The sequence below is a fragment of the Tinamus guttatus genome, unplaced genomic scaffold (genome assembly GCF_059628265.1).
Source record: "Tinamus guttatus ecotype Peru unplaced genomic scaffold, ASM5962826v1 Tinamus_guttatus_pri_ptg000459l, whole genome shotgun sequence".
Taxonomy (NCBI): domain Eukaryota; kingdom Metazoa; phylum Chordata; class Aves; order Tinamiformes; family Tinamidae; genus Tinamus; species Tinamus guttatus.
Window position 1 is genome coordinate 284371 of NW_028288993.1, and position 10027 is coordinate 294397.

The 10027-nt window shown below is 60.3% G+C and overlaps 1 protein-coding gene across 1 annotated transcript; it reads right to left on the reverse strand.

The window, feature by feature from the left end:
* Positions 1-245: 245 nt before the first annotated feature.
* Positions 246-4548, reverse strand: SLC7A4 (solute carrier family 7 member 4). The gene is made up of 4 exons (XM_010215092.2): positions 3549-4548; positions 2730-3406; positions 2013-2121; positions 246-433 (listed from the first exon to the last, which is right to left on the reverse strand). Exons 1-4 carry the CDS (start codon positions 4528-4530, stop codon positions 246-248), a joined length of 1956 nt encoding a protein of 651 aa, XP_010213394.2. The 5' UTR covers positions 4531-4548.
* Between the last annotated feature and the right edge of the window lie 5479 nt (positions 4549-10027).

Consider the following 10027-nt stretch of genomic DNA (forward strand, 5'->3'; position numbering starts at 1 on the left):
CTTCCCGAGCGCTCGGGAGGGGACAGGAGGGATCCAGCTCCCCTGCCACACACAGCCAGCAGCCAGGAGGATGCGCGAGCGTCGCGGTCCCCCCTGGACAGTGTCACACATGGAGAGCAGACCTGGCCCCGGTGGCTCTCACTGCAGGCGAGACTGGGGCGAGCGGGGAGTTTGGGCCTTGCCTGCATGAGGGGGGCAAACGCTTCGAGTGCCGCGGTGGCCCCGAGGCCCCGTCCTCTGCAGTGTCATCTCTTGGCCTCGTCGGCGTCGGGCAGCTCCGCGGCGGGCTGGGCGCTCGGCTGCACGGCCGTCACCGTCTCCTCCAGGCTGCCGCTGGGGAACACCACATAGCGGGCGCTGACGCGCTGCGCCTTGGGCTCCCGCAGGTTCTCCTTGCTGTGCCAGATGCCGTAGCCGAAGTACACGAGCAGCCCTGGAGCAGGAGACACAGAGACGCGGCGAGAGCTCCAAGGGGCCCGCAGTGCCCAGCACACGCGCGGGATGCAGCCACACGTCCCGCACCCCGAGAGAGCAGCCCTGAGAGAGCACCCCGAGAAACAGGGCCCCTGGGGCCTGGTCACTGCCCCATTGCCACCCTAGCCCCTCTCCAGGGCCTTTCCATGCTCTCTGTTCGCAGGAGCTCGTGCTCCAGCTGCCCATAGGAGGCCCCTTGATGTGGTATCTGCCCTCTTCACAGAATCCCAGAATGGTTGAGGTTGGCAGAGACCTCTAGAGATCATCCAGTCCAATCCCCTGCTCCAGCAGGGACACCCAGAGCATGGGGCACAGGGTGGCATCCAGGCGGATTTGAAGATCTCCAGAGAAGGAGACTCCACAGCTTCTCTGGGCAGCCTGTGCCAGGGCTCTGCCATGGTCACTGCCTCTTGCTGTCCCTCTCCAGGGAACCAGACCTTCAGCAAGGTCCTGGAGCAGACTCAGGCACTCCTTGTTGAAGAGCTGGATGTACTTAAGATGGAGGAAAAAGCTTCTCTCTTTCTCAACCAGTCACAGCACCAGCACATGGAATCACAGCCAGCATCTTGACCATCTCAGATAAGGACTGGAGATGGTCATGTGCAGTTGGAAGGTTTACAGAGGAAGAAATCAGTCTTCCAGGTAAACACAAGCTTGAGAGCCTCATCCCAACTGCACTCAAGGCACTAGACCCAAGTACAGAAAAACAAAAATCAAGGACATGGGGTCAAATGTAACATGCTCCCTGAGGGTGGACTGTGCCGTCCGGCAGCCTTGCCTTGCTCGAGGACATGATCTGCCTGGAGCAGAGGAAAGAGGGATCTCCTCTGTCTGGATCCCAGCAATCTGTCTGCACAAGCTGCCAGTGCAGGAGAGGAAGAAGCAGCTCTATAGAAAGAACCAAAGGGCCTCAAGGGCTGGTATCTAAGAGGGTTGGTACAGCACTGTGCCACACTTCTAAGAGGCAATACTGGGCATTTCTGCTGGCTGGTAGGGGCTGTATGTGATGAGGAAAGCTTAAAACCAGCTCACTGCAGAAGGAAAATCTTCCAGTAGCTCACAGCAAGCAGAGCACATCCAGTCCCCAGGTGCATCAGGAGAAACACCTTGTATGGAGACAGGGAGCTCCGGATGACTTTATCAGCACAGGCCAACTGCCTCTGCAACAAGCTGTAGCTCTGCTCCAGCGCTCTGACAAAGGAAGACCCAAATAGCACAGGAGCAAAGGTGCAACAAGCCAAGGGAACCAAGGAGTAGCAGAAAGACCAAGGCAGACAGTGGGTATGAGGCACTTTGTAAGTCCTATAAATGGTGAGGAAGAGAGCTGTTGAAGCCACCGGACATGGCTGGCATAAGAGACCAAGCTGAGAGGAAGGAGATCCCTGCTAACCCTCTCGTCCTGCTGTCGGATTGCTCTGAGCACATTCTCCGGAGCTCTGCACACAGGCTCGGCACTGGACGTGTCGCTCTCTCCTCCTTGAAAGAGCCCCAGGAGTGGCTCTCACCCCAGGAGTTTATACCCTTGTAGAAGTACTCACCTATGATCAGCCAGATGGCGAACCGGAGCCACGTCATGTAGTTGAGCTTCAGCATGAGGTATATATTCAGGACAATGCTCAGGGCTGGGGACAGGGGCACCAGGGGTATCTGCAAGAAAAACAGATCGAGTGAGAAGACACTGACCTGCAGCAGTAAATACCGAGGACAAAGTGACCTGAACCGCAGTCACCGGGGCTTTCTGCAAACTGCCGAAGACAGCCAGAAGAAAGAACACGACAAGTGTCTAGTCAACACGATGGTCATGGGGTGCTCAGGAGCTCCAGAAATACCTGGGGTCTCTGTAACAAGGACCAAACCTCTCCAGGCCTTCCCCAGCACCACCTTCCTGGTGACAAGGACCAGGGTCATGCCTGTCCTCCTAGACACAGCATGGCACCCCCCACACATCCCAGTACCCACAACACTGAGTCCCTTTCAGAGCCACTGCTCCTCCTTGACCAACCCTAACTGTTCCTTACCTCTCTGCACCCCCTGTCCCTGGCATCCAGCTGTACACAGCTGTGATCTCCTTACCAACACCTCCCCACACTCACTGCTCTCCAATGCTCTCCTCCTCTTTGTCCCTTCTTCAGTTACTGCAGGTATTTTACCCTGTGGCCACTGAGGCCACCCATGGGTCCAGCAGAACTGCTCCGCCCTGCCGACCCTGGCAGAGGGGCAAGTTCTGCCATCCCGCAGGACAGCCTCCACCGTACCTGGAAGGTCTGCGTGCTGCGCTGCTGCTCGTGGGCCCAGATGAGGAGCAGGCTGAGCAGGAAGCCCAGGCTGAAGAGCACCAGCAGCAGGGAGTAGCTCCAGGTGGGCAGGTGGAGGTGGGTGTTGCCGAACACCAGGACGGAGCACAGGCAGATGGCAGACACCATCATGGTGACCACAGCGACGGTGACCACCTCGCCTGGGTAGAAGTCGCTGAGGAACTCCAGGTAGGGCTCAAAGGCGGCCTTCAGCTGCCCCGGCTCCCGCTGCTCCTTGCTCTTGTCTCCATCCACCAGCTGGAGCTTGTCGGAGAAGGACTCGTACTCCTTCAGCTCGCCGGCGGCCGGGCCCTCGCCGGGCTCCGCACTGGGCTGCTGGACAGCCGGCCGCGTAGGAACATCCACCTTCTGCTGCTGGAAGCGCAGCACGATGATGCTGGCGGCCACAAAGGTGTAGGCCAGCAGTGTGCCAATGGACAGGAACTGCACCAGGGCCTCCAGGTCAAACACGAGGGCCAGCAGGGCCATGAGCCCCCCAAACACCACAATGCCAATGACGGGCACCTGCGTACGGGGGTGCACCCGCGAGAACACCTGGAAGAAGAGCCCGTCCTCTGCCATGGCATAGACGATGCGCGGCAGGGAGAAGAGGTTGCTCAGCAGGACCGTGTTCATCGCTGGGGAGAGACAGAGAGCAGGGCCCCGCGTCAGACGTGACGCACGGCCCGAACGCCCCGGGATGCCCCGCTCACACCTGCAAACCCCGGGGGAAGGAGCAGCTCCCGCCCCGTGATGCCCACCACCACCCCCTATACTCACCACAGATGGAGCCAGCGGCCACCAGGAATCCTGCCCATGAGTAACCCCTCCGGTAAAACGCATCCGCCAAGGCGGAGTCGGGGTCCAGCGTGTACCAGGGCACCATCAGCGTCAGCACCATGGACACGAGGATGTAGGCGCCAGTGGCCAGCCCCAAGGAGAAGGCTATTGCTCTGGGCACGGCTCGCTGTGGGTTCCTGGCCTCCTCGCTCGACGCCGCTATAACGTCAAAGCCCACAAAGGCGTAGAAGCAGGTGGCTGTTCCGGCCATGATGCCCGACAGCCCGAACGGGGCAAAACCCCCTTCCGGAGTGCTCCAGTTCTTGGGCTGTGCAAGGATGAAGCCCATGATGAGAATGAAGAGGATGACACCCATGCTGATGGCCGAGAAGACATGGTTGAGCCATGAGGAAACCTTGGCCCCGAAGGAGATGAACGCGGTAGCTACTAGTAAGATGCCAGCCGCCAGGAAGTCCGGGTAGTGCGCCAGGAACGGTACCTGCCACGTGCCCACGTGGGTCTCGGTGAAGTTCTTTATTTTGTGGTTAAAGATAGAGTCCAGGTAACCGCTCCACGCCCTGGCCACCGCAGCTCCTCCAATCATGTACTCCAGCAGCACGTTCCAACCGATGAGGAAGGCCCAGATCTCACCGACAGACACGTAGGTGAACATGTAGGCAGAACCTGTCTTGGGTACCCGGGCCCCAAACTCAGCATAGCAGAGTGCGGCCAGGAGCGAGGCGAAGCCAGCGATGATGAAGGAGACAATGACAGCAGGGCCAGCAATCTCCTTGGCTACGGTGCCCGTGAGGACATAGAGCCCAGAGCCCACCATGCCCCCAATGCCCAGCAGCGTCAAGTCGACGGTGGAGAGGCATCTGTTGAAGGACGTCTCCATCATGTCGTCCTCCAAGGTCTTCACTCGGTTGAGCTTCTGGCAGAAGCGGGTCAGGTCTGCAGAGCGAGGCAGCCATCTCGCCATCCCGGAGGCACAGGGCCCTGCCGGCTGGCAGGGTGAGGGCAAGCGCAGCAGCAAAGTCCTCGGGATGTCCCTGCCCAGAGACCTGGCGGCAAGGAGGAAGGTGTGAGCTGGACTGTTCGCATGAAGGACCCGAACGCCAGCTCAGAGCAATGCTCGGCTCAAGGACACTGTGAGAGGGACCAAGCCAGGCTGTCACCTGAGCCCAACCCTGAGGAGACTCCTCTATGCTGTCCTGTCTTCCACCGTCCTCATCCCACCCCTCAGCTGCTTCTGGAAAAGAGCCAGGCAGCCTGGAGAGCACAGTGAAACCCAATGGGGAGACGGCCTCAAAGCGCCGGGTCAGAAGTGATGGGGACCAGGCAAAAAAAACAAGTCACTGCAGCCCATTTCCCCAGGCTGAAACCCCACAGGTCTCAGTGTCCCTCTGTCCTCAGCAATCAGGTGTGGGGCTCCGGCTTGGACAGAGCCCGTATTCCCCGAGGCCGTCTGAGGCGGCCTACAAGGGCTCTCCTCCACCCAGCATCTCGCTGCTTCCGTGGGGAAAACCCGGGCACAGAGGGCTGCAGCAGACAGCGCGGACAGACCAGGCGCAGGGAATGCCAGAGCCGCTCCGGGGACAGCGTGGGCGTCCTTCGCCAGAACAGGAAACGTGTGGAGCGCTCAGGCAGCAGCCAGGCACGGAGCGAGGGGCTGGTGGCGCGGGCGGTGCTGCTCCTCGTGCGCCAGGGCTGCAAATCGCGGCTGCTCCCAGGGGAAGCTCGAGGGCGCTCGAACAGGCTCTCCCATCCCCGCCACCCTCCTCTTCCTCCGCATCCCTATCCCGCTCTGGGGTGCATCTCCATGTACCTGCAGCCCCAGGCCACAGGCTGCATGTGGAGGGCCCGGAGCCACCATGAGGGGCTGCATAGCAGGGGGCTCTGGCTCCGCCCTCGGAGCCCAGGACTGCAGCTGGGCTCCGAGGCCTGAAGGTTGCAGGAAGACCCCAGCCACCCTGGGGACCCCAGCACCCAGTGGCTACAGACACTGATCCACAGGGGAAAAGGCTTTGCCGCTGCCGGCTGCATTTACTAAGCGATGCAGGAGGAGAGCTGGGCCGCCCCCAGTGCTGCTCACAGCGATGCTTGCACCAACCCTGCGCGTTTCGCCAAAACAAATAAATAAGGTTGTCAGTGGAAATATTTGTGTGCTTGACCCCAAGTCACCAAATCGCCCAAGAGTTTCAGCAGAAAAAGGGGAGGTGATGGACCTGCCTGCAGGAGACCTGAGCCCTCCTGCACCCGCCGGACTGAGCTCCGGCTTCGCTCTCCCCTCGCGCCAACGGTGCTGCCGGCACCGCGCGGGCTCCCCTGGACTGGGAGGCACCCCCAGAGCAGGACCGGGCACCCTGGCCGTCACTGAACAGCAGGTGCCCTTTGTGTGCGCGGATGTTTATCCAAGGTGGGTGCTGGTGGCAGGGCCTGGGCTCCGCAGGGTGCCTACGGGCAGAGCACCGGGGTCCCCGTACGGGCTGTGGATCCCCCCTGCTCCCGGCACGGCGCTTCGGCCTCCCGTTTTGCCACCCCCTCCGTTTGCTCCGTTGCCGGGAGAAGGGGGACGTGCAGATCCCGGTGGGCTCGCGCTCCGCGGCGCCCTTGGGGCGGCTCCCCCGGCCGCAGAGCGCCCGGGCGCCCCCGACGGCGCGGCCCGAGGGGAGGGGGTCGCGCCCGGCCGCGGGGAGGGGGGTCCCGCCGCCCGCTCCCGGTCCCGCTCCCGCCCGTGGTCACCTGCGCTGCAGCCGGCGCCGCCGGCCCTGGCTCGCCCGGCCCCGGTCCCGGTTCCGCCGCCGGCCCCGGTCCCGGTTCCGCCGCCGGCCCCGGCACCTGCTCCGCGGCGGCGCCGCCCCCGCCGCCCCGCCCGGCGGCGGAAGGAGGCGGCGGCCGCGCCGGGCCCGGCTGCGCGCGGAGCCTCTGCGGGGCCCCGTCCTGCGGGGGTGCCAGGGCCCCCCTCCTCACTGCCCCGCCGCTTCCCCCCGAGGTCCCCCAGGGCCCCGCGTTCCGGGAGGCGCCTGGGGCTCAGCCCGTGCAGCGGGAGCGCTAACGGGGAAAGGGAAGGGAAGGGAAGGGAAGGGAAGGGAAGGGAAGGGAAGGGAAGGGAAGGGAAGGGAAGGGAAGGGAAGGGGGTGAAGCTGCCGCCCGCATGCAGGACACGGAGCTCCAGATGGACCGCGGGACTGGGCACTGCTCCTTTCCTTAATCTAGCCCCACTTAGAGCCCCTGGCTAGAGGGCTGAGATCAGCTCCGTGCTCGGCTTCCGCTCATGAAAAGGTAGGGATGAAGAGGAGAAAAACCATAAACAAAAAGAGGTAGAGGGGCAAGAGTGGAAGACTTGTGACCTCTGGGACACAAGGATAGGTCTGTCTAGCTCGAGGACCTGCCTTCACGGGTGACGAAAAGCAGATGCCTGGGGAAGAGCATGGGAACCAAGTTCGCAGCACCTCCCCCCTGCTCCATCAGCTTCCAAACACCTGCAGCTCAGAGCTCTGGGGAGATGCATCCCCTCCTGCTCAGTCAGAATGAACCTCTCTTCCAGAACTTCATCTCCTCCTCTGAAGCCAGTTTACACCTTTCGCACCCCCAGCACCCCATGACAAGGAGCAGCGCAGCCCTGGAGCCTGCAGCACCAAGAACCGCACTGGTTTCTTCTGAACATGGCTCTTACAGAATTCACGTAATGGTGCAGCTCTTGTGCTTGATGAGTGCAGTTGCTGTCACCCCCTCCGTGCCGTCTCCCTATCCTGACCCCTCCTAGGCATCCCCTTTCCACATGGAAGAACTCAGCCAGGCTCCTGGTTGTTGGATCTTCCTGGCATGGCAGGTGGGCCAGAGCTTTGCTCCCTGTACTGCCCTTCACTGAGTTTCTTCCAGCTCTCCTTCGGGGGATTAAGGGAGTTGTGGTCCAAGTGCTGGTTGATCGAAGGCTTTACAGCAGCTGCCTTTCCTTCTCCCTAGTTTCTCCTTAGATTTTCTGGCCATGTTGGAGTGTTAAAGCTGATGTTTCTGTGCATGCTCACCCCCAGCAGTAAGCTCTGAGCCTGCCCTTCAGCACTCAGCAGTCCCGCATGCACAGCCCCAGATGGGACTATGTCTGCACCCTCCATCTACCTCTTCCCTTGGAGGAGACCTCGGGAGCCTCCTGCACAGCTCAGGAAGGAGCAGGAAAGGAGAGCAGGGAAGCAGATGTGGCCCTTGTTCACCTCTCGAGTCCATCGCTAAATGGCAGCTCTCCTTTGGGCTCTGCTCCCGGGATGAGGGGGTATCTCCATCCTCCTCTTTGGTGCTCCTTGTCGGCGCCGCTTCTGGCCCGCGGCTTCAGGTCCAGCCCTGTGCGCGGGTCAGGGCCGCCCAAGGGGTAGCAGGTCCCCACTCCAACCCCACGGCCCTACAGCCGCCGTGGGACCAGCTCTGGAGCTTGGGGCCCTCACGGTCCTTTGAGCCCTTAGAAACCCAGGAATCCTTTGCATTTCCAGCCAGAGCAGCTCCTCTGAATCGCGCTCATAGGATTTGCCTCCAACCTGAACATTTCTTTTTTTCATTGCGATTATGTTGGTGAAACCCTCCCCAGGCATGAGCTATTCCAGGTGCTCATTCATTTTAAATAACCTTTCCAAGCAACCACATCTGACCGGCCTGTGATTCCCTGCCTCTCTGGCAGAGCCTTTCCAAAAACACAACCGGGGCGGGCCACAAGCATGGAAAAATATTGCAGCTTGGCCTGTTTGCTCGGCAGAGCTGTGCGCAACTCGGAGCAGATGGTGGGAGCAGGAGGGAGGAGGAAACCTGCAGCTCCGGCGTTGCCATGGAGCCACATGGAGCCGCTCGGAGCGCCAGATCTGCAGCACTCACGGCTGAGCTGCCTCCGAAGGGGAAACACTGGGATCTTCATTCTGCCCCTCAGTCTTGCAGCCCTCAAGTGCAGGGCTCCTAGGAGCCCAGCTGAGGGCTGAGTTTACAGCAGGAGCCCCTGCTGTGGTGCAAGGGCCCCTTTCCAGGTGGGAATTTTGCTCAAGGAGGGAAGACCTTGCAGGAAAAGCACCTATCGTCTCCAGGGAAGGAGCTGCATGTTCTGGCACACTCCCGTTTTCAGTGATGAACGGCCTACGGAATCTTCTAGCACGGCTGCTGCTGTGAAAAAGAGATGTTTACATTGACAGCAACGTGATGGGGCTGATATAATCCTGCTTTTGAGAGTGTCAAAGAACCTTTAAGCAGGGACCCAGGTGTAACTGAAGCCCTGAGTACAGTGGGTTGAACCCTGGAGTCTGATCCATGCCCAGCAGCCGCTCGGGCTTGGGGACACATTTATCCCTGCGCGGCCTCCCCCGGCTCCATCTCGTTTCCCAAGTGCAGACCTGGCGGCAGCGCGTTCCTCCTGCACCTGCGGCCACATCTGCTCAGAGGAAGCAGCACAAGCTCTGCTCCCTTCCCTGCTCCGGGTGGGAAGATGGGCTCCAAGCTCCACCACAGAAGCTCTCGGGACCAATCCAGCCTTCCAGGCTCAGCCCAGTGCACCCCTCACACCCACGTTCATCAGCAGACACAGAACCAGAACACCATCACTGACACGTAAAAAGCTACAGTCTCCCGAGACTTTTATTTTATGGAGTATTTTACAGGGTAAAATGTATTTTATTTTTCTCCACTTGGAAGCTACCTTGAAGTAACAAAGCAAATGCTCTCAGCCTTCCCTGCTATCCCGATCGGGGAAAAATAACCTATCACAGGTTGGACAGGGGCCTGTGTTTCTGCAGTAAGGCTCAGAGAAGCCTGCGCTGTCACCTGCCTCACGGTGTCTCTGGGAAGGGTCTGCCCGCTGAAGGAGGCCAGCTCTGCCTCTGCACGCACACAAGCGGCTTCTTGGAGATGTTTTTCGAACCACCCTGTTCCGCTGGCCTCGGAAGGCAAATCCACTTTGCTTCCCGTCTGCTAGGGCAGTTATTCTCTTCCATTCCTTACCAGGACACTCCTCGAATCAGACAAGGAGGCTGCAGTTTGGAGCAGGTGGCAGCACTCACAATTTCAGCTCAATTCCCCCGTGCACAAAGGCCATCCCTACAGCACTGGGCTGTTTCCTGGCTCGGTCTCTGGCCTCGGCTCCCCTGGCTCCTTAAGCCCCTGCTGATATTGCTGACTACACAGAGCAGATTAATGCCTCGGGTCATCTCTTGCCCCCAAGCCGTGCTCCAAGTGAAGGAACTGCCACCCGCACATCACATCACCCGAGTCTGCGCTTTGGGGACAGAGGAGACCCGCTGTTCATTGAAAAACCATCTCAGGAATGGCCATGAATTACAAATTCTGAATTACTAATCGTTCATGAATTACTAGTTCTTTGCATGAAGGTAAGCGGGAATTCTTCAGCATCAGGACTCGCAATAAGCAGCTTGCTCGGAAGAGGGAAGAGGCGTCTGATGCTCCCCAGCAACCCGCTCTGCTCCGGAGCTCCCCTTCCCCATTCACTC